This window comes from Podarcis gaigeae (genome assembly GCF_964106915.1).
Source record: "Podarcis gaigeae genome assembly, chromosome: 5".
Classification (NCBI taxonomy): domain Eukaryota; kingdom Metazoa; phylum Chordata; class Lepidosauria; order Squamata; family Lacertidae; genus Podarcis; species Podarcis gaigeae.
This window is the reverse complement of record NC_139681.1, coordinates 90,382,698-90,407,112: the sequence shown is the minus strand read 5'-3', so window position 1 is coordinate 90,407,112 and position 24,415 is coordinate 90,382,698. Positions and strand designations below refer to the sequence as shown.

The following is a 24,415-nucleotide window of genomic DNA, read 5'->3' as shown; positions in this document are numbered from 1 at the left end:
TGTTGTTCAGTTCACCTATCGTGATAAACCATGGTTTGCCACAAACAGGCTTGAATGGGCTGTTTAGATCATTGTTGCATGCAGTGGAAGGAAATAAACCATGTTCACAAGAGAAAAGCCAATGACTATGGTCTGAATGCTCCCAGTGCAAGCAGCAAAGCAAGCCATGGTTTATGGCTTATTGCAACCCACAGTTTATGGCTCACAAGACATGTGAATGCAGCCTGTGCAGTTACAAACATGTGGCAAACAATGGGACTTGCCCTCTGGGAACAGTGGAAAATTAAATTTTCTTGTATCTAGGTTTACTTGCACTCAGGACATTTTAGATCACAGCAGGTGACAGAACAATAATTTTTTAAAAATGGAAGGAGAAAGAAAAAGGGAAAAGAATATATAAGGAGAGTTCCTTGATCCTCGATGAAGCAGATCTAGAAATCAGCAATGAAAATGCAAGAGGCTGGCATGTAACAGCACATTGTTAGAGCTAGACAAGACGTGGAGGAGTTTCAGATTCCAGACAGGCAAATAGGAAGGAGGCGAAAGAGTTATAATCCCATCCTGTGCACTATGCAACCAGAAAATCCACAGCAGAAAACTATAAGAAGTACAAAGGTTAGTAATACCGCAGCAAAAACAACAACAAACAACCTCAGAAATGATAAAGAAGTACACAATTCAAACATGTTCACACATCAACATTATTCGAGCAAACTGAATTACCGTCTTGAAACCTGGTCTCCTCCCAACAATAACTCAGTGGTAGAGTACATGCTTTGCAATAGTAACAACAACAATAACAACAACAATAACAATAATTGCTTTTGACAACAGAAGATGAGTTTTAAAGCAATACAAAATAGACAAGTTTTGCATGCAAAATATCCTGGGTTCAATTTCAGGCATCTATAATTAAAAGGATCTGGGGCAGGAGAGAGACTGGGGAAAACCCTACATGAGACTATGGATCAGAGTAGCTGGGGCAACCCAGCCAGATGGATGTTTGTGTGTGGTACAAATAACAATATAATTAGTATTATGGATACCAACCAAGTCAGATGGCAGGCAATGAGCACCTAGGACATTCCACATGCAACGCATGCACTCAGCTACTGAGCTGATGGCTGCGGGGAGGGGGCATGGTTCAATCCAGTCATTTTATAAATAGGTGCCTTGCAGTTCAAGCACAATGGCAAGTTTGTTAGAAAGACATTCTTCAGCCTGGTGCCCTTCTGGGCTATGAGGTGCACCAGCATGGCCAGTGATCAGGGATGATGGGAGCTGCACTCCAAGAATGCTTAGAGGTAAACATTAGGTTGGGGAAGACGGCATTATATATTGCTGGGGTGGTTGCAAGTGAAATTCCTTGCCGCGAATATTGTTTTGGAACTCAGGACACTTGTGAAGTGAAGTTCAGCACATGTTAATTCCATCACTGAAACTGCCATCCTAATCATGAGAACGTAATTTAAATGTGTGTCTCCCTTTTCTCTCCCCTCACCCCATTTTGTGACAGTTGCAAAGCTTCTTGCCTGATTTGTCCTGCCAACACATGTTGCCTTCTAAGAGATGCAGTAAAAGGTAAAGGTAAAGGGACCCCTGACCATTAAGTCCAGTTGCAGACGGCTCTGGGGTTGTGGCGCTCATCTTGCTTTATTGGCTGAGGGAGCCGGCGTACAGCTTCCGGGTCATGTGGCCAGCATGACTAAGCCGCTTCTGGCAAACCAGAGCAGCGCACAGAAATGCCATTTACCTTCCTGCCAGAAAAGGTATTTATCTACTTGCACTTTGACGTGCTTTCGAATTGCATTCTAACAAAGGCAATCAAATGTACACAGGTTATGAGAGGCTTAACATCAAATAATTTTGTTGCAGCAGCTGTTATATAGCAACTACACATACTTCTTGCCAAAAGTTCACATTCTGAATGCCTTTAACAAAGAAAAGTCGATCAATACATTGGGGGTGGGGGTGAGAACAGATGTGCGTTACTTATTGACTTATATAAAGAGAATTTGAAAAGAATTTGAATTATTCAAACTCAGTATAGTGTACACCGATTGGCAGCAAACCAGATGACATTCCCAGCCCTACCTTGGGAATGAACCTAGGACCTTCTGCAGTCAAAACAGATGCCCAACAGCCAAGCTATGGCCCTTCCCCAAACATTTGACAGGAATTACCTGTCAATGAGTGGGACGTGGGTGGCACTGTGGGTTAAACCACAGAGCCTAGGACTTGCCGATCAGAAGGTCGGTGGTTCGAATCCCCGCGACGGGGTGAGCGCCCGTTGCTCGGTCCCTGCTCCTGCCAACCTAGCAGTTTGAAAGCACCTCAAAGTGCAAATAGATAAATAGGTACCGCTCCGGCGGGAAGGTAAACGGCATTTCCATGCGCTGCTCTGATTCACTAGAAGCGGCTTAGTCATGCTGGCCACATGACCCGGAAGCTGTACGCCGGCTCCCTCGGCCAGTAAAGCGAGATGAGCGCTGCAACCCCAGAGTTGGTCACGACTGGACCTAATGGTCAGGGGTCCCTTTACCTTACCTGTCAAAGAGTATGCTTCCAATCTAAAGGCCTAGAAGAGAGCTGGACATTTGTGCACTGGCACTCATGAGGAGGAGATAAGGAAGGTGAGGGTAATTCCCCTTTCTGCTTCCCTCTTTGAGGTGAGAATGGGAGTTGCAGTCCGAAATACCTGGAGGGCATCAGGTTTGCGAAGGCCGCCTTGTAGCCTCTGGATGGATGCCACCAAAAAGTGCACCCTGTTGCATGTGGCAGGAGTAACATTGCCAAATGGCTGGTTGCATATGAATCACAGAATTGTAGAGTTGGAAGGGGCCACAAGAGTCGACATGCAAGAATCTTTCATCAAACATGCGGCTCAAACCAACGACCTTGAGATTAAGTGTCTCACGCTCTACCAGATAAAAGCTGCAACATTTCAACTAGCCTTCCTAGAAAAATGTTGCTGCTGCGTAAGTATATACAGTGGTACCTTGGTTTATGAACTTAATCCGTTCCGGAAGTCTGTTCTTAAACCAAAGCGTTCTTAAACTGAGGCGTGCTTTACCAAAGCAGCAGGGGACTCAATCTACAAATGGAACACACTCGACAGCAAGCGGAAGGTGTTCTTATTCCAAGGCAAAGTTCACAAACCAAAACACCTACTTCCGGGTTTGCAGCGTTCTTAATCCAAGTTGTTCATAAACTAAGCTGTTCTTAAAGCAAGGTACCACTGTGCAGTATATTAAAAACCCAAGCACAATTGTTTTAGACTCTCAGGAAGTTTACCTCAAACATTTTCTCAAATTGCTGAAATTCTTGGAAGCGTGTCTGAAATCCGTCGGCCAGTGCCCCACCTGGAAAAGCACAAAGCAGCTGATGAGGTTTGATCTGAGAGGTTTATAAACATGGATGGCCTCCTACCAGCAATGCTGTAGCAGCTGATTTCCTGAATTGGCTTGGGAGTTGGACTAGGTTACTTGGAAGTCCCTGATTAAATTATTCAAGTTTTCCAAGACCACACACCAAAAGCCTCGTTTTTACCAAGGCTTCTTTGAAAAGCTGTGCTTTCAAAGGAACATTACATTGCAGGATCCCACATTCAATACACACCTCCCTCAGGCATGCCCTGGGCTCTCTGTTTCCTGGCGCTGAGGACTTCTTTTGCTGAAACGAAGAAGATTCGGTTCTGGGCTTCGGAGGGATCCACGACCTTGAGCTCATCTACCAAGAACGTCAGGCACCGCTCCATGTGCTGCTTGCGCACCTAAAGAAAGAGAGCAGCAGCACATCAGGGCAGTCTTCAATCAGCTGAGCGTTATACAAACAGCCTCTCTGGGTCGGACCGCATCTGCATTGTCCCATCGACTACCAAGCCAGGTTCAAGGTTCTTTATATTAACTTGCAAAGCCCTGAACAACAAAGATTTAGGATACTTCATGGATGCCTAAACCCTTATATCCCAGTTCATTTGCTGAGATCATCTGTAGGAGCATCGCTGATCATTCCCAAGGTTGGCGAGGCTCATTTGACAGTAAGAAATAAGAGCCTTTAGCGTCATTGGTCCAGTCCTGTAGAATTGTTTTATTGATGTTTTAATATTCTGTAAACCACTTTGAGATTTTTCTTAAAAAAACAAAGCAGTATATACCGTATTTTTCGCTCTATAAGACGCACCAGACCATAAGATGCACCTAGTTTTTGGAAGAGGAAAACAAGAAAAAAAATATTCTGAATCCCAGAAGCCAGGACAGCCAGGGGCAGTCTCTCCGGGCCGGGGAGGCTGCGCATGGCTAAGCAAGAAGCCAAGACAGCCAGCGGGATTGCAGCGCAGCAATCCCGCTGGCTGTCCTGGCTTCTTGTTTGGCCGCGCAAAGCCTCTCCCGGGCAAGGGGAGCCTTCATCCCCTGCCTGGGAGAGGCTGCGCGCGGCTAAGGCTCCTCCAAGAGGAAAATGGAGCGCTGAGCAGAGCCTCCCGCCTGCATTCGCTCCATAACACACACACCACACACACACACACATTTCCCCTTACTTTTTAGGAGGGGTGAAGGAAAGCCTTGCTTCTGCACATGACTGTGGCCTGATGGGAAGTCTTGCTTCTAAGCTTCGCTTCTGCATATGATGCTGCGCAAACCGTTCTAAGCTGAAACATTCCTAGAATGTTCAGTTCACATTGAGTTCGTACCCTGACCTGTTCTTAATGCATAGTTGACCACATCTATGGATGAATGCTGTATCAATCACTAGTAAAAGTTTAATTAGGAGGTTTTCATGCCTGTCTAGTTCTGTGCTCCCTTTCCCAGCCTTTAATCTATTGGTGATTAATGCCTATATGCAACCTTTGCTTTGTACTTGTGTTAACCAATCAGCAATAAGCACATACGTGGCAATGCTGTAATATTCAATAAAAGAGACTCCTCGAGACTTGCTCGAGAGATGCCTCCCATATGACACTCACCACTCGTCTGTCGTTATTTCAACCCAACAGAGGGGGAAAGTGCGTCTTATAGAGCGAAAAATACGGTAAATGAAATAATAATTCTCTGCCAACAGAGAATCAGCCGTCGCCTTCTGTTCCAACTTCTAAACACCTGCTGAAAACCTTCCTGTTCTGTCAGGCCCTCTCTGCAGTGGCTCCCTGTCTGTGGAATGCTCTCCCCAGTGAGGCTTGCCTGGCGCCTTCATTATACATCTTAGGCACCAGGCAAAAATGTCCCTCTTCAACCAGGTCTTTGGCTGACTAACATTCTATATGCTTTTAAACATGTTTTCACAGTCCTCCCGCCCCCCGATCTGTCCATTCAGGCAAGCAAGAGGCTACACCAGAACATAAACAAAAAAACCAACAACAGAAAAGGGAGAGCTTTTATTTATTTATTTCCTACAACCGTGTCACAAAAATGGCCTTAATGTGTTACCAGAGTCAAAAGTACTAATCAGGGAAAGGATTACTTTCCTTTGAAGTTAGCAGTGCAAAGCATCCATACACACTCCTCAGGACGAAACAATTCATTTGCACCTCAAATGTCACTTTTAGTTGGAGGGAATAAAAACTCTTGGAAATTCTTGTTGGTTCCCACTACAGCTTTCTCTTTAGTTAAGAAATTTTAAACTACGCACTACAGAGGTCTTGGATCATATTTTGCTTTATTTTTGGTGTGATCTAAGCCACCCTGTTTGTTGCATATCCTGGGATGATGATCCCTGAACTCACTTCAACCTCTTGACAGCTTAAATACACAGTTTTTCTTAAATACCAATCTAACATACCCACAGAGCCCCTTCAATACAATTCAAGAACTCACATCCTCCATGTATTCCGGCTCTGATGCAGAAGCGTCCCATCGATTATTCAGGATGAAGATGTTTGGTTTAGAAAGCTTTTCATTTACTTTGTGGAAAAAATGCTTTTCCTATTAAAAAAAAAAGGTTGGGGGGGGGAAGAGAAAATTTAAGCCTTTAAACTCTGAAACATGGAGTGTGAACATGTGTTAATTGTGAGGTCTTCATGAAGCACGTTAAAAGCAAATGTAAAAATAAATAAATCTGCAAAATTTCTATGGTGAGTTAAAGTGTTTCATGGCCAGGGATGATGGAAGGTGAAGTTCAGCAACATCTGGAGATTCCCCACACCTGCTTGAAGGCTTTCCCAACCTGGCATCCTCCAAATGTTTTGAACTGCACCTGCCATCAGCCCCAGACAACTTAAAGGCAAGTGACTATTGTTGCTCCATGTTGCTGGTGCATAGCTGTCAACTTACAGATTTGAAAATAAGGGACCAGCAGCCTCGAAAATAAGGGATCAGCAGCCAAACTTTTCAGAGCACAGGTATGTTCAACTTCTGAGCCCCTCCGAGCCAAAGGCAGAAAGCCCAGCCAGCAGCCAAACAAAGCCTCAAGCAGTGGTTCCCACAGCGAAGCAACCCGGCAAAGGGGATGCAGGAAAACTACCATCACCTCTCCACTGGGAAGCGCTGAGCAAATGCGAGTCCCCAGGCAACACGGCCGATTTGATCGGCACAAGGCATGCAAGCTCCACCCCCCAGTCGTTCTTAGACTCCTTATTGGGTGAACAACACAGCCAAGCAACACAGTTGGAGCCTCCCTCCTCCCTGGCCGGCAGGGAGGGAGGGAGAGGAGCTGCTTCCTTTGAAACCTGGGAAATTTAAGGGACATCATCAATAAGGGACAGCAGCGGGACACGATGCTGGGATAAGGGACTTTCCTGCCAAATAAGGGACGGTTGACAGCTATGTGCTGGTGTAGGGCAGAGGCTAAGAGAGAGCTGCTCGATAAAGCCGAGTTCACAAGAGAGGTGAGAACTGAACCTGTAATTTTTTTCATTCACAGCTCTGTTGTACAGTCATTATACCACATCTGCTCTCAATTCAGATAAAATGCTGATTTTTATGTTTATTAGATACCTATTTTTATGAAATATTTATTTATTCATTTATCTTCATCTTCATCAACTGCCCAAAAAAATAGCACCTGGGCCAAAACCTGGGTTTCAGTCTAGACCCCTCGTTTCAATTTTGGTTCTGCCACATGGCAATTTCCTTCAAATCCCACCTTTCTACATGTGATTCCCAGGCAGTCTCCCGTCCAGGTACTGATCTGATTCACACATTTATACAGTGGTGCCTCGCAAGACGAAATTAATTCGTTCCGCAAGTTTTTTCTTCTTGCGAGTTTTTTGTCTTGCGAAGCACGGTTTCCCATAGGAATGCATTGAAAATCAATCAATGCGTTCCTATGGAGACCGTCCGGGGACAGAGGGGAAGCGCCGCGCACCTTTCCCTCTGTCCCTGGACCTGTTTAAAGCAAGGGGCGGCGGGGAGAAGATTGCTTCTCCCCGTTGCCTGCCCCGCAATCTCCAGGACCTGTTTTAAAGCAAGGGAAGGGGCAGCGGGGAGAATCGCTTCTCCCCGTTGCCGCCCCTTGGTTCAAAAGGGGTCCAGGGAGATTGCGGGGCTGGCAACGGGGAGAAGCAATCTTCTCCCCGCCGCCCCTTGCTTCAAAAGAGGTCCGGGGACAGCGGGGAAGACGCGCTGCGCTTCCCCGCTATCCCCGGAGCTTGCGGGGCAAGCTTCGTTTTGCGAAGCAAGCCCATAGGGAGATGCGTCTTGCGAAGCGGCTAAGAAAACGAAAAACTCCTTCGTCTAGCGAGTTTTTCGTCTTCCGAGGCGTTCGTCTTGCGGGGCACCACTGTAATGTTGGTAAATTTGCAATATTACAGACAGTGCCCTGGGATGCCCATACAGTGTGGACCACATAGCAAAGGGCACTTAAAATCCCATTTGGAGCTTTAAGTCGCTTTCTTAGGAGGTATTGGTAACTGTCCACTATTAACCTGATTCAGTGGAGCTGGGGAACCTATGGCCCTCCACATGCTGCAGGACTACAACACCCATAAGTCCCAGCTGCTGGTTTTACTGGTTAGGGCTGATGGGAGCTGGGGAGCGCACATGTCTTCCCTGTCCTGTGATACAGAAGATCTATTGCACACATCAGCTTCACCAAAGGAATGCCACCTGAAAAGTATCTCTGGGGTTTGGTCATCTGCCTGCCATAGTATTTAATTACTACAGGAAACAGTCTCATGCTCCAGGAGGGTGACTGGAAGGATGGCTGATCTAAGAGCCTTAAAGTAGATTTTTTTTGGGGGGGGGGAATTATCCATAGGGTTTGGCTGTGTCCCAGTGTCTCTTGAGAAGGCAACATGCTCACCAGCATGAAGTCTGCACAGTCATTAAAACATTTTTTTACCCAAATAAAAGAATGCCAAGCCACCTTTGGCCTTTTAAATTGTAACTTCAATACAAAAGCAAAGACTGCTGTTTGTTTTTTAATTGACACATACAGCCTCACAAACCCAAGCAGTTATAGATTTTGGGCGAAGATCCAAAATTCAAAGAAGCTGCAAGCAGGCATGTAATTTCACTGATGATTCTTGGTTTTGTAGCAAGCAGACCTTTAAATGAAGATGCAGTCAAACTCAACTTCCCATCTTCCCCTTGCTTGTTTGCCCAATAAAGAAAATGCTCTGCAACAGACTTAATTTAAAAAACTCAGATGTTGCTATTCCACCAAGAATCTGCACAATATCTCAAGCCCTTGTCTGCTGACCCAAGGAAAGGCGTGTTGCAAATGAGGCAAATGAAGTAGCGGGTTTAAACAAGCCTTACTGTGTTCATGAGGGTTGACTCTGAATTCGCAACTAAAACAAAGACATCGGCATCCAAACAGAATTTGTCAATCCAGGTGTCTAGCTCTGTGGTGACATCCGTGCCAGGGCTGTGGAATGAAGTCAGAGAGTTACTCAGCAACCTGAAGAAGTTATTCCCATTCAGAAATAAGAAGACAGAAGAGGGAAAGTCCAATCACATTTTGCCTTAATAATCCAAGATATGAACTAGCCTTTTGGCCACTCCGCCACAGGTGCTTCCTTCCTTCCTTAATGCAAGTCAGCAAACCAGGAAATTTTCTGTTAACTGTTGCTTCTCAGTCTGCCTAAACCAAGGAGCTATGGTTAACAGCTTTGGAAGAAGTGAAGATATTCTAATCAATTCAAAACCAGGGTTTAATATCCTGGCTTCTTCCCAAGCTGCCTTGTGGCAAGGGCGCTAAACCATAGTTTCCTGGTTTGGATTAAACAGGAAACTGTGGTGAATAGAAGATTTCCTCGTTTGACTGGCAGGTTGTATGGAGGGAGAAATGAAGGAGTGTTGAAATGAACAGAGGTGAGCAATGCTTGCATGGGGTAGTGGTGAATGAATGCAGTTAATGTTTGAAAAGGGGATAATTAGGGAAGATGTTGCTACATGAACCAACTTTAGACAACAGGGACAAAGCAATATTAGCTCCCCCCCCCCATTACACAGCTCTGATAAAATCCCAACACAACCACTTGAGCTGAGCTCCTATTAGACCCAGAAAGGAAGTTTCCATTGGAAGCATCACTTCCAGAGCAAATAGCTTGGAAGGTAGGACAGAGAGGGTCTCAGTTTTCACTGGGGCTGTGGCATGCAGGGGGCAGGGAAGGGGTAAAACTACTCTCCCTGGGGTCCTGGTCTTGATGCAGCCCTCATACAGTGGTCTGCTGCAGGTTCCACCACACTGTAACATATCATTTGTGAATATATGATTGAAGCAGGAAACACATCCCTGTTCTAAAGGCATCTTGAAATTTGCCTGCACTGTCCAGTGACACACAATTTTTCATTCACTCCCCTTGACCTTTGGCCCCATTGTAAAATTTCAAATTTTCTCTGCATCTGTACTCATCTATACATAGCTACCTATTCTCCTAATCGGTCCCTGTAAGCAGCGTACTTACGATTATGTGTTCGCATGACTTCCAGTAAACTACCAAAGAGGAGCCATAATACAAATTACTAGGAAAATGTTCTATTAAGTAAGCAACACAAGCCTCGATTAAGATCAAACCAACAGCAATGACCTCTAAATTCACACAATAAATTTGCTAAACTTGCAAACTGCAGCAGACCAGCACAGCTGCCCGTCTGAAAAGCATCACTTTCCCCAGTTTTCTGTTTGTTTGTTTGTTTGTTTGTTTGCTAAACCTCTCTCAGGAAGTCCAACTTCCAGGTCCTCTGCATTTTAAAAGAAAAAAATGGACAACCTGAAAGTGAAAGGGGACATTTCTGCACTTGTGCTTGGCTTAGTTTCGCAAGGACACTTAAAATTCAGCCAAGTGCTAGATTCCCTTTTTAAGCTCCAGTCATGGGACTTCCTCTTGTTTCAGCTGAAACCAAGCCAACCTGTGTGCAGAGGCTTAGCAAAGAAGGAAGTGCAGCCAAGGGAGAGCCTGGGGCGTTGCAAAAGAACGGTGCATTTTCTCACGGTAACTTTCTATGCCCAACAAAATTCAAGAGCTGTACCTGTCCACTAACACCAAGTCGTCTCTCAAGAGGGCACACTTAGCCTTTGGCCAAAAGACGTGGACCAAGCAGCCAGCCTCTAAGTCTTTATCCATATGAAGGGCATGTGCAAGCTGATTAACAGTCTGTAAAAGAAATCAACAGGTTAGGAAGAGACCGGTGCCTCTTAAGCTGGCATGGTAATTGAAGGAGCAGCATTCCTAAATAAGCTGTTGGGAGGTTACACCAGTCCTGAAAGACCTACATTGGCTCCTAGTACGTTTCCGAGCACAATTCAAAGTGTTGGTGTTGACCTTTAAAGCCCTAAATGGCCTCAGCCCGGTATACCTGAAGGAGCGTCTCGACCCCCATCATTCAGCCTAGACACCGAGGTCCAGCTCCAAGGGCCTTCTCGTGGTTCCCTCGCTGTGAGAAGTGAAGTAACAGGGAACCAGGCAGAGGGCCTTCTCAGTAGTGGCGCCCACCCTCCCATCAGATGTCAAGGAAATCTGACTTTTAGAAAACATCTAAAGGCAGCCTTGTATCGGGAATTTTAAAATGTCTGATTTTTGCATTTTTTAATGGGCTGTAAGCTGCCCAGAGTGGCTGGGGAAACCCAGCCAGATGGGCGGGATATAAATATTATTACAGTGGTGCCTCGCAAGACGAAATTAATCCATTCCGTGAGGCTCTTCGTATAGCGGTTTTTTCGTCTTGCGAGGCGTTCGTCTTGCGGGGTACCACTGTATTAGGTCTTTTCACATATAAGTGAAGAACTCTTTCATATAATAGAGGTTTGGTCTCTCCTCAGTTACGTTTCTCTGTGTGTATTCAGTGATTCACCAACGCATAACCCCTTACTTTGAAAATTCAAATTGTCCTCATTTGCTCCATATGTTCTTACCTTCCTTCCAAAGCAGGCATGGGAGATGAATGGCCCTCCAGATGTTGCTGAACCACAACTCCCATCAGCCCCAGCAAGCGTGACCAATAGCTAGGGGATGATGCCAGTTGTAGTTCAGCAGCATCTGGAGGGACACACCTTTCCCACGCTGGTCCTAAGGCACTTCCCCCAAAATCCAGAAACACATACTGGATAACAGGCAAGTGAGGTGTCCACCATGTAGCCTCTGTTAGAATTCCTGCTCCATGATTGCAGTCATGGGATTGTTGTCTTCCACATGACGGTGTAGGTTTTGACTCCACAGAGTGGGAAGTGACGGAGACAGGATGTTTGTGTTACTGTGTTCCATGAAGTGGGACTATTGTCGTTTGTTCTTTTTCTCTTTGCTGCCTGATGCTAGAGAGAGAGGGAGCCATGTTGTAGGGCTCTGTGTGTGTTTATATGTAAATAAAGTAGGTTAGGCAAAATGCTGAGTTGCTGAGGTCTGTTCCACAAGCTGCGAAGAATCTGCGGATCCCTAAGTGTGTCAATGTCTGTTGGCATTGGTTGCTGTGATGTTTGGGCTGAAGAAAGCTTTTGAAGCTCCCAAACGATCGACCAGGAGGGAGAGAACATGTCTCTGCCAGGGTCCTACTTGAGAGTAGGACGAGCTCCTGACAGCCTCCAGTAGTCCAGCTGGACCCCTCTTCCTCCCCTGACTGCCACTCACAAGGCTCCTCAAGAACCATCTTGCTCCGAGGAAAGAAGTCTTATTTTTAAGAAGATTCTCGCCCCCACTGTAACTTGCATTTGCTGTTTTATTATACATATTTAATTGATGCTTATGACTTTAGTATTCTAATGCAAACAGCTATGTGAAGTTTGCATGAAAAGCAGGACACAAATATCTTGAAATAAATGAAAGCGAAAGAAATTAACAAGTATGTAAGGACATTTGTGTTTGTCTTCTGTAACAGAAATTGGACTTTCCAAATCTCTGCGTTAACTCCTGTCCTCCCAAATACGTCATTTTTAGCGTCTTCTCCATCAGCCTTTGCCAAAATGGTGCCCTCCAGATGTTTTGGACTACAACTCCCATCAGGAGCAGCCGGCACATGCAGCTGATGGGCGTTGTAGTCCGAGGACACAAGTCTGACTGTTTTAGATATTTTTTTTTTAAAGATCTTTGCCCTTATTGTTCTGTGCAGTGGAGAATAAATTCTGAAAAAACTGGCATAGGACAACCACTTCTTAAAACTTGGAACACATTCTTCTGAGTGGCAGAGGGAAACATAAAGGATGACAGGTAAGAAACAAGTGTACATGTGTAGTCCTTTTAATAAGGTTTCTGGACACCGGTTTATAAGCCACAAGAATCTGTACCTTCACACTTTTCTTTTCATCCGAGCCCTCAGTCATGAGGTAAGCCTTATCGCCATCTGTTCCTTCCACGCTGAGGAAACAGTTGGTTGTGTGCCCGATGCCACTGGGGAGCACTCTGTCCCACAGCATGGCATTGATGACAGAACTCTTTCCGCTGCTGGTTCTGCAAAGGAGGGCAAGCACAGTGTTAAACTGACAGGTTTAAAACCGAGTGAGAACACTCTATGCTAAATTAAAAATCTAGCCCAAAAAATCAAAACATCACTTTTTTTTAATTTTTAAAGCTTAATTATGACATGCAAAGGTTAAGACAACTGAGTACGTTGGCACGATTCATAGCCCACCCCCATAAGTTTTGCGTTATTCCACATAATTCATTCAGGGAGGGGCGTTGAACAAGGCAGAGAAATGAAGCCATAAAACTTTGGACATTTATTCGACTCTTCAGAGATCTAGCCAAGCATCATCTACAGGCTTTAATGTATCGTTTTGCAAACATTGCAGACAGAAAGATGATTTTATGCTTAAAAGGAAAACAGAGCCTCTCTGGAAGCTGAATTATATACCTACTAGCACACTGTGTTTTCTTCTATATTCTGGTGGAATCATTAGACAAAGGGTCTTTCTTTGGGTCCACTGTTCAAATATCCTTCTCGTTCTCCAGCTCTGGGAAACTTCCCAAGGCTGCTTTACTTTGCTTTTGTTCTCCCAATTGTTCAAGACACAACTTACGGGAAGTCAGATTCTGAATCTCAATTCTGATTCAAAGCAAGAGCAGCTCTTGGGGAGAGGGGACAAATAGTGTTAGCAGCCTGATTGCCTCCCCACTGAAACTTTCCCAAACAATGAGAAAGGGGAGAGGAGGAGAAGACCTAAAAACAAAGACCACCCATAAACAGCATTAAAATAAAGGTGAACTGTGAACCAGGAGGTCTGCACCTAAACTGTCATCTCCGCTGAGCTCAGTAGTTGCGAAACTCACAATCTCTCAGCCTTACTCAACCTATCTGCAATATGGGTATGAATGATTCTGAACGGCCTTGCAAGGTTGCTTTAGGGACTGATGAGACAGTGGAACGCTTCAGTGCTTCTTGCACCACTCATTTCCATGAGACTTGGTCAGAAGAGGCTCCTGGCAAATTGCAACCGAAATTTTACACACTGATCCCAAATAAGAGCCATTTAACGCTTACCTGCCAAAAAAAGCTACTTTCATGTGTCTTCGTGCGAGTACCCCACCAATGACTTCCAGCTTCTTCTTGTACTCCTCTATTTTTGCCAGTTCATCCTTGGTGGCTATATCTTCAAGTTGCGGGTTTTTGTAAGTTTCTGCCATTAAATGGGACAATGTCACAATGACACAACTGGCTACTATGCACAGCAGTGCTTCCTTAATCCAATGGGACAAATTAGTGCAATGAGGGATCAAGACCCAGGACTTGATCCCTTGTGCCGACTCTAGCATTGCCTTATCTCCCTAGACTCATTGCCAGCAACCTGGTGACCTGGTCCAAATATTTCAGAGATTAGCAGATTAGTCTTGACCCATTAAATCACAGACCTACATGTGGTCATATGTAACTCTACAATTCTATGATTCTAAGTACTTCCAACTCCATATCCAACATCTGCTACTGCTTATTTTCTTTCTCCTTAACCCCACTTCCCAGCACAGTATAGAAATGGCAGGGCCACTTTTCTTCTTCATTCTACCTCATCTCAATACCCCCAGGAACATTATTTTCCTGCACCCATGAACGAAGGAAGGCATTTCTACTCTAATCATTTCTAACTAGATGGCCAAAAATCAAGGCATGTCAAAAAGTTCCTTCTTGATTACTGGATTTGATTCTAGATTTCTGTTCTCCAAATAGGAAAACATTTAAGGATTTCTGTTTCCTTTTCGTATCTTTACCAAAGTTACATGACCCAACACTCTTCCCCTATTAAATAAGCAGCATAGGTCTTTCTCCTGCACAGTGGCGTAGCGTGGGGGGTGCAGGGGGGGCCGGCCACACCAGGTGCAACAGCTGGGGGGGGCGCGCTTGCCACCTCCGGAGTCGCTGAAGAGCCTCGGGTGCAGGCTGTAGCAGAGCCCCATGTTTCGCGGAACCGACGAGCTGTGCAAGCGTCCGGGCTGAAGGCGTCCGGCAGGCAGCGGCTCTCAGCGCTCGCCGCGATCCCCGTGCGTCAGGGCAGTGGAGGGCGCGCCAGGCAGCCCCGCCGCTGCAGCTGCTGGGCCATGTTGCATTTTCCTCGCCTCTCTGCCCTCCGGGCAAGCGGCGTCGCTTGGGCAGCAGCGCCAGCGGCAACTCGCCTCAGATCACCTGACACGGACCCGCCGCCGCTGTGCCTACCTTACCGTAAATACCCCAGCCCAGGCAGCAGCAAGAAGAAGCTGGCAGCGGCGGCAGGTTAGGGGCGCAAATTACTTGCCTTGCCCCGGGTTAGGGGGCGCAAATTACTTGCCTTGCCCCGGGTGTTGACAACCCACGCTACGCCACTGCTCCTGCATGCCCTTGGAAGGCTCCAAATAATCAGGCAGTTTACACCAACATTTGAAAGTGCACTGAGCATAGGTAGCACTCAGGGAAGTTTTCATTTACCAGATGCTGTTCATGGATCTTAGAATTTGAATGGGTTGCCAAAGAAATCCTTGGTACTCAACCGCATGCCCCCTAGGCAGCTCAAGCTCTTCTTTGGTGTCAAAGTAGCTAACTAACAGTTGTCAGAAGGGCTGCAAACTGCTGCTTGCCCAGGCCCATCAGAGTAGCTGAGCCAATTGAATCAAGCGAGGCAAAGCAGGTAGGGAGGTCATGAGCCCTATGGGACCAAACCAAAAAAAAGGTAAAGTGGGTGGCGCTGTGGGTTAAACCACAGAGCCTAGGACTTGCCGATCAGAAGGTCAGCAGTTCGAATCACCGTCACGGGGTGAGCTCCCGTTGCTCGGTCCCCGCTCCTGCCCACCTAGCAGTTTGAAAGCACGCCAGTGCAAGTAGATAAATAGGTATCGCTCCAGCGGGAAGGTAAATGTCGTTTCTGTGTGCTGCTCTGGTTCGCCAGAAGCAGCTTAGCCATGCTGGCCACATGACCTGGAAGCTGTACGCCGGCTCCCTCAGCCAATAAAGTGAGATGAGCGCCGCAACCCCAGAGTCGGCCACAACTGGACCTAATGGTCAGGGGTCCCTTTACCTTTACCTTTATATAAGAAGAAGAAGAGTTTGGATTTGATATCCCGCCTTTCACTCCCCTTCAGGAGTCTCAAAGCGGCTAATAATCTCCTTTCCCTTCCTCCCCCACAACAAACACTCTGTGAGGTGAGTGGGGCTGAGAGACTTCACAGAAGTGTGACTGGCCCAAGGTCACCCAGCAGCTGCATGTGGAGGAGCGGAGACGCGAACCCGGTTCCCCAGATTACGTGACTACCGCTCTTAACCACTACACCACACTGGCCCACAAGCAAGACCCACGTGCAGCAATGCCCTCTCCACTGGTGATTTCCAGCAACTGGTATTCAGAAGCACGCTGCCTCTACCAGTGGAGGTAGAACATAGCCAAAGTGTCTAGTAGCCACTGAAAGCCTTATCCTCAGTGAACCTGTCTAATCCTCTTTTAAAGCCACCCAGGTTGATAGTCATCATTGCACCTTGTGGGACCAAATTCCATAGTTAAGTAGCAGAACAAACCGCTAAGCCCTTTTCTAGTTTTACAATGTGTGTTGAGCCCCTAATCATCATTTTTGCCAACTTCTTCACTCCCAGGTTTACCATGCTAACAGTAACTCGATTGTATTTCAAGCCAGGCAGAATCAAAATAGACGACGGACTCTCTAACCAAACCTGCCATCAACAGATTATGGTGAAGCATTCTTAGATACTACCTACACATGCTGTGTGAGAGAAGGAATGGTTCTCAGTGTTTTCCTGCTCCTGCAAAAACATATATTCCCTGCCCCTCTCCAACTAAAAACTAACCTTCAACAAAATGCGTTCCTTCCGTAACATAATCCAGGAGCTCTTCAAAAATGGCAGTAATCGTCTTCTTAGCTAGCACAAAGTGTTTCAGGGGGGAGGGATTAGTGTCTCCCATTATGCAACTGAAAGAGTAAATTGTACAGAAGTTAAGAGAAAGTGAAATTTAACTCCCAATCCAAGCAAGTCCAAATACATTCAGCAACCAAGGCAATATCATCAATGGTGTCATTTGCAAGGAGAGTTTTATTCCCCTCTCCATCTCTCCACCACAAATGGAAATGAATGTTCCTGGGCATAGGCCCCTCCACAGAGAGAAGGGATTCCAGATGTTCCCACAATGCTTTGCATTCCACACAAGAGCATCCAAGGTACCTTCTCTTGGCAGTCAATGGAGGCGCTGACAGCTGGAGATATGACAGCTGAGAAAGATACTCCTCTGCTGCCTTTCCCAGTGGTATTGTACTGTGGGAAATGAATTTCCATATGCTTGTTCAAAAATACTGCAAGAATTTCAAAGTACTAGGTAAGGATCCAATAGTAGGGATATTTACTGTAGGTATCTGCAAATTATTTCTACTACTAGCACTACAGTGGTACCTCAGGTTACAGATGCTTCAGGTTACAGACTCTGGTAACCCAGAAATAGTACCTCAGGTTAAGAACTTTGCTTCAGGATGAGAACAGAAATCGTGTTCCGGCGGCACGGCAGGTCCCATTAGCTAAAGTGGTGCTTCAGGATAAGAACAGTTTCAGGTTAAGAACGGACCTCCAGAACGAATTAAGTACTTAACCCGAGGTACCACCGTACTACTAAGTGTACCTTTACAGAAGGCTGGATTTCCAACACCAAGCACATTTCTGAGCCTAATTCAGTGTGATGAGTTTGGTCTACAAAGCTTTGTATGGCTTTACGGACCAATATTTTTGAGGTTTTGTATCTCTTCCAATATGAAACTGCTCAAACTCTTCAATCTTCATCTTAGCCCCTCCTTCAGGTACTCCCTCTGAGGAAGGTTTAAAGTGTCTCAACAGGGAATAGGGCCTTTTCAGTTGTGGCTCCCTACTTGTGGAATGCTATCCCCAGTGAGGTCTGGATGGTGACATCTTTAACATCCTTTTGGCGACAGGGAAAAACTTATTTCTTTCCCCAGAGACATGATGGATTAAGATGTTTTTGCTGTTTGTGGGTTATAGGTTTTTGCTGTTTAATTAAGTCTATTTTGTACAAATTTTATTGTAAGGCATTGTTTTATTGTAAGGCATTTGGTACTTTATACACTTTATAATTTTATACTTTATACGCTTAAAATTTTGTAAGGGGCAACTAATAAATTAAATATTAATATTTTATTGTTATTCACAGGACTTATTAGTCTCTTTTTCACAATGTGTAAACTCAAAGTGACTTACAATATAATGTAATAAATAACCATCATTATCAAGCTTTGCTTCCTTGTTTGTTGCAGAGAAACCCAATCATCAAAAGATCATGATATCCACAATTAACATGTGTATATTTAAGCCTTTTGAACTTCTGCGCCTTTTGTATCCATGTTCAAAAAGTGTAATTCAATTCTGCCATACAATATGTCAATCATACTCCAGGATGAAGTGATTTTATGACTAGCTGTTATAATCCTAGAGACAGAAAAAACCATTTCCCATACAATTCACCATTGCTAAAATAAAGAAGATAAGAAATAATATGTATTATTATGAAATTAGACTGTTAAATTTAATCAAATGATGGAGACAAAACAGCAAATTAGATTAGTAAAGCAGGAATCCTGTTTTCACAGTGGCCAATCAGATGTTGCATTAAATTTTATGCATTCCATTTATCCCCCTGTCCAAATGTTAATTTCTCCGGATTAGAAAAATCAGTACTATTTTCCTTCAGTGCAGATCCTTATAGGCAATATTCATAAAACAAATGATCTCTTGAAAGTCTTATAAAGTGCCTGCACCCTTCAAGTGCTTTGTAGTGAAGGATCACATTTTTCTCTGTGACCTGCAAGTTAGTGTGTCAAACTCAAGTGAAATGGACTAGTAGCCAGATTGTGACTAGCTTCTCCAGAGAGGGAGGAAACCATAACAGTCCCACCCCAACTGTGCCATACTGACCTAGAAAAACACTGGGTGTGTATCTCTGAGCTGCTGGAACTGTCAGCTCCATGCAATATATGGAGCATGCACTTTGCCAGAAATGCAGTGTGATGAAAGACTTTCTATTCTGCATAATGAATATACCTTAAATAGCAGAGAGTTCCGTGGAATCTTCAACAATACGTTTATTGGAAACACAAGCGTTTATGGGCCAGGGAGCATACCCTCCGATGCAATACTGGTGACAGATCTAGAGGATATTTTTCACTTTTTGAAAACCTTTTTTTATTTGGGTCTACTCTGAGTAAAGCTTAGTTGAATACCACCCTAGTTCCGCAGTGAAGGGTTGCATGTTTGATCCCCGTATGGGACAGCTGCCTTGGGATCTCTTCCAACTCTACGATTCTATGAAGCCCAGCCTTAACTGGGAAGTGTGCATTTGTCCGAAGCGTGGCCAGAAACCCTCTCCCCCACAATGCAAGATACACCACATTCCTGTTCAGAGTGTGACTTAAAATGAGATCCAGACAAACTATAAAAGATCCAACCAGAGGAGACACGAAATACTCCCACCTGGGAATAAACTGACAAAAAAAAAAATTCCTTCCAGTAGCACCTTAAAGACCAACTAAGTTAGTTCTTGGTATGAGCTTTTGTGTGTATCTGAAGAAGTGTGCATGCACACGAAAGCTCATACCAAGAACTAACTTAGTTGGTCTTTAAGGTGCTACTGGAAGGAATTTTTTTTGTTTTGACTATGGCAGACCAACACGGCTACCTATCTGTGACAAAAAGAAAGATAACTCAAACTCAAAGAGGGAGTTAGCCAATCCCAAATTGCCTTGTGTAATACAGAAACGTGCTGGGTTATACAATTTAAAAGTGAAATGAAATCACCACTAAGCCCGAGTTTGGAAGTGCAAATTTCCCTATTAATTCTAAGTTGGCGGCTTGTCGAAACTTCTTTGCTGATTTCAGTCTGAAGGTCTTAATAGGTGCTTTTGCTGAAACAAGCTCCCTGAAAGATTCAGAAGAGTTGGTGGGGCCCAACCTGATCCTGTCTGAGCTGCATTCTTCCAAGCCAGGATTCCAGGCTGGCAGGAACAAACAACAACAACAACAATGTTCGCAACTGACCTTTCCTAAAAGAAGATTCCCAAGGAGAGATTAGGAAAAAAAGGAAGAGGAAAGAGAGGGGCTTGGCAGCTGCGTCCAACGTACTTTGGGTTTGCTCCAAGTCGACTATAGCACAAGCCCCTTTTAATTTGTCTGTTGCACCCAATTCTGTTGGGGTTTTTTTTGGGGGGGGGGGTTCGATAGGGCACCCCAGGAGCAAGTGTCTTGACTGGGGGCGAGCGACCTGCCTGTCCCACAGCTAGAAGATTTACAACAGCTACTTTAAAAAAAAACTCGATGCAGTAAATAAATGTGAAGAAACGTGTCAGAGGAGGTCAGCCATGAGGTAGCCCAATGCCTGGGACCAAGTTCAGTTTGGCATTACATAAGCCAGCCTGAAGCAAAACCTCACAGAACAAGCCCCGCAACTCAAATGGAGGACGAAAGGTCAAATTCCCCCCCAAAAAGCCCAAAGGTCACTTGTCCCCCCCCCCCGTGCTCCTTTTACCTGGCAACGGGAGCAAGGCTCGCCCCCCTCCCGCGCTCAGCCTCGCCGGCGTCTTCCGCCCCTCGTTCTCGCCCAACCAAGAGGAGGCAGGTATCACTTCCGCCGCCTCTCGGGCGCCTTCCTCCCACCATCCACGCGCTCCGCCATCGCTGGTCAGGGCAACGGGGCCCGCCGGCGTCAGAGACTCCCTCTGCGCGTGCGCAGCGGTTAACTCCGCCTTTACCCCCTCCCACCACCACCAGGCCGTCTCTTCCCTGCGGACGTTGGAAAGCCTTTCGGTTCAGCCCGGGCTCGTTGCATAGAGATAGGAAAGAGCGGGAGTGGTCGAGGGAGCAGAGGTGCAAGTCGACCTCCAGGGGCAGGCTTCGTTGTTTGTTTTATTCATATGTTGAGCTTCTTGGCTGAGTGTGGGGATTTGAACCCTGGTTTCCCAGGTTCTAGTCCAGCAATCTAACCCCTGTACCACACGGGTTTAGTAAGGCATCTTAAAAAGCAGAGACATCACCTTGCCAACAAAGGTCCGTATAGTTAAAGCTATGGTTTTTCCAGTAGTGATGTATGGAAGTGAAAGCTGGACCATAAAGAAGGCTGATCGCTGAAGAATTGATGCTTTTGTATTATGGTGCTGGAGGAGACTCTTGAGAGTCCCAAGGACTGCAAGAAGATCAAACCTATCCATTCTGAAGGAAATCAGCCCTGAGTGCTCACTGGAAGGACAGATCCTGAAGCTGAGACTCCAATATTTTGGCCACCTCAGGAGAAGAGAAGACTCCCTGGGAAAGACCCTGATATTGGGAATGATTGAGGGCACGAGGAGAAGGGGACAACAGAGGACGAGATGGTTGGACAGTGTTCTCAAAGCTACCAGCGTGAGTTTGACCAAACTGTGGGAGGCAGTGGAAGACAGGAGTGCCTGGCATACTCTGGTCCATGGGGTCACGAAGAGTCGGACACAACTAAACAACAGAGATTCCCCTCCAAAACACACTCATGCAATCATAGAATTGTAGAGTTGGAAGGGACCATGAGGGTCATCTGGTCCAACCCCCTGCATTGCAGGAATCTTTTGCCCAATGTGGGGGTTGAGCCCATTACCCTGAGATTAATAGGGTATAGACTTGTGCCTGTTTGCTCAGCAGTAAAACAACAAGAGTCTTTGGGAGCCTTAATGACTTAGTAAATTTATAATGCCACATGCTGGTGGGACTTATAGTCCGAAAATTTGGAGGGCACCACACTGGCGACAACTGTCCTAAGGCTGCAGTCCTCTGTGCACACTTAACCTGAGAGTAAGTCCCTTGAACTCAACAGGACTTCCTTCTGAGCAGACAAAATGGCACAGTTAGCCACTACTCTACACTAGATTAGGTGCTTAACAGTGCAATGCCAGAAGTTAAGTCCTTCGGAGTTTGATGGGACTTACTCCCAGGTTAATGGTGTATAGGGCTGCAGCCTAGCAATCTGCGTTCTTCAAGGACCTCTCTATTGCTTAGCCTTTAAAAAGATGTTGCAGCAAAGACCCGATAAATGTGAAATGCGAACTATTTGGAGCATTTGTACCCTGCTCTTCAGCTCCCTGAGTGGTTCACATACGATCAAAAGAAGACAGTCCCTGCCTGCAGGGTTATGATATAAGAAAAACATGGCACGTGAAGGGAAAAGGATACAGAGGAAAGAATCAAACCCAGGCACTAAGTTGCTCTTATAATGACCAGCTGGTTCAATTCCTGGGGCACAAAGTGCCTGATCAAGCTGATCTTTCAGCTAATGCGAGCGAGCTGTGTTTTCCATCTTCCCCACTGAAGCAGTCTGATGGAATGGCTGTTCCCAGGTCAGGAAAGGAAGAAGAGGGCTGATAGGCATTATAACCTAAACACTACTGTAAACACTGACTCCCAAGTAAGTCCCATTGTGCTCAATGGAATTTCCTTCTGCATAGGCATGCATAGCTTTGCACTGCTAAAATAGCAAGCAGCTGAGCAGAGCAGAGCAGAATATTTTCTGCCCAGTGGCAAACTGTGCCACGTGGAAGCTTGCTAGACTACCAGAGCTGTTGGTACAATAGCGTACTGGATATAATTTTATAGCTTATAGCTTGGATATATAAAACATTTATAGGTCACATAATAAACCTGAATAATCTAAGAAGATAGAAATTAACAGCAACTCCCATGGTGATACATGCTGTTAGAAACTGAAATATGAAAGCTAGAAGCTAAATGGACCTTAAACCTAGGTTATGGATGCAACAATGGAATGTCATGGAAGAATACAAAGCTGGAAATGAATGAACTGCAGCTAAAATATGTTCGTTTTTCACATGGTCTAGTCCTTCTCCTGCCCACGCCCTAATATTCTCAAGAGGATCTCTTCTCCAGTCTTCAGAGAGTACCTGGAAGTGGGGAGGCAGAAAAAGGTTGTCCTTTCCTTCCACTCTGCAGTTTTAATCCGAAATATTAGGTGCAGTACTGCACCCAGAGAACAGAAACTGCTTGCGCCAATGAAATTCCCTGTCACAAAACGTGCCTAGAACAATGGGAGCTTCGAACAGTGGATACATGGTGCTTTCATCAGTCTTATCACGGTAGGTCCAGAATTCAAAGAGCTACATTGCACTTTAATGGTCCCAGAGCGCTTCCTCAAGCAGCAGGAAACACTTTCTCTGCTTCCAGAAAGCAAATCTATTGAGAATTTTTTTTTTCAATCCTCTTAACTACCCCCCATGTGCATATATATCTACTTTTCATATACACAGCACCTTTTTTGAAGCATGCATAATTTCACTTCCCCAAGATCAGTGTGGAAGACCCCTTACATCAGGGTTTCTCAAAGGGTATGGCAGGAGAGGATGGCAAGTGTGGTGGGAAGATTCAGGGACAATCAAATCATTAACACAATTAAATTGTTATTTTGTTGCTATCTACTTTTACACTTGCATTATTTGCTGGTTTCATTTGCTACTGTGATGGCTTTTAAGATGGTTGTTTTAGGTTGCATCCAACATTAGTTAAACTCAGTACACTCGTTGAAGGTCTTCACTAATGTCCATTCATTTTAATGGGTCTACTCAGAGCAGAATTCAGTTTTATAGTCCTTTTTACCATGTTATGTACCGTATTTTTCGCTCTATAAGACGCACCAGACCACAAGACACGCCTAGTTTTTGGAGAAGGAAAACAAGAAAAAAAATATTCTGAATCCCAGAAGCCAGAACAGCAGGAGGGATCGCTGCACAGTGAAAGCAGCAATCCCTCTTGCTGTTCTGGCTTCTGGGATAGCTGCGCAGCCTGCATTCGCTCCATAAGACGCACACACATTTCCCCTTACTTTTTAGGAGGGAAAAAGTGAGTCTTATAGAGCAAAAAATACGGTATTTATAGAGGCTTTCGGGCAGCCTGTAGTTGTATATTGGGTCATATTTAAATTAGTGCTAAGGAGATCGTTCCATCAGTGCAAATCTTTCTACCTGCCCGACAGAACAACTTCCCCTCCACTGCACTGTACTGGGGCTTACATAATATTTATTTGCAAGTGGCATGGAATGGGTTTTCCACAGAAAAATAAAGCACTGGAAAATCTGCTATCCATATCACTGGTGCGAGACACACTCAGCCATGTATGTATGACTCTCACTTGGGAATGATGGTAGCCGAACAAGGAGATGAAACATGAAAGTGGCAAATGGAGGACTTGCGTAGAAGCTGATTTTCCAACTTACTGACATCTACATAGTGTCCAGAACAAGAGCAAACTTTCAAGTCAGCTCTCAACTTCAGTACTTCTACATTTTCTCCTGATCTCAATGTGAGACCACTTTGGTTCAAACACAGATATTGCCACTTAATGCCTATACTGTTATGAGCAGAACCCCCTCTAGATATTGGTAGATATTCATGCTATCACCTTAAATCTTCCCCTTGCCAGATTTTAAGTGACAGTTTTTCAATCATATAAATAATATTCTCTGCTCACAAAGTGGAACTTTTCGTGGCGTCCTGTACGAATCTACACATCTCTACCTGCCGCTTGATGATAATAGCACGGAACACAAATGACA

At 45.2% G+C, this 24,415-nt stretch overlaps 1 protein-coding gene across 1 annotated transcript in view; it reads right to left on the bottom strand.

The window, feature by feature from the left end:
• Positions 1-20,544, bottom strand: part of MFN1 (mitofusin 1) — a 35,866-nt gene extending 15,322 nt beyond the window's left edge. Inside the window, exons 1-9 of the mRNA XM_083739417.1 lie at positions 20,359-20,544; positions 16,629-16,750; positions 13,848-13,983; positions 12,655-12,817; positions 10,410-10,534; positions 8,694-8,802; positions 5,811-5,918; positions 3,619-3,772; positions 3,295-3,362 (exon numbers count right to left, since the gene is read on the bottom strand). Of these exons, the coding sequence (XP_083595543.1) occupies positions 3,295-3,362; positions 3,619-3,772; positions 5,811-5,918; positions 8,694-8,802; positions 10,410-10,534; positions 12,655-12,817; positions 13,848-13,983; positions 16,629-16,750; positions 20,359-20,489 (1,116 nt within the window). The 5' untranslated portion in view covers positions 20,490-20,544. The remainder of the gene's footprint in view (positions 1-3,294; positions 3,363-3,618; positions 3,773-5,810; positions 5,919-8,693; positions 8,803-10,409; positions 10,535-12,654; positions 12,818-13,847; positions 13,984-16,628; positions 16,751-20,358) is intronic.
• Positions 20,545-24,415: the final 3,871 nt, after the last annotated feature.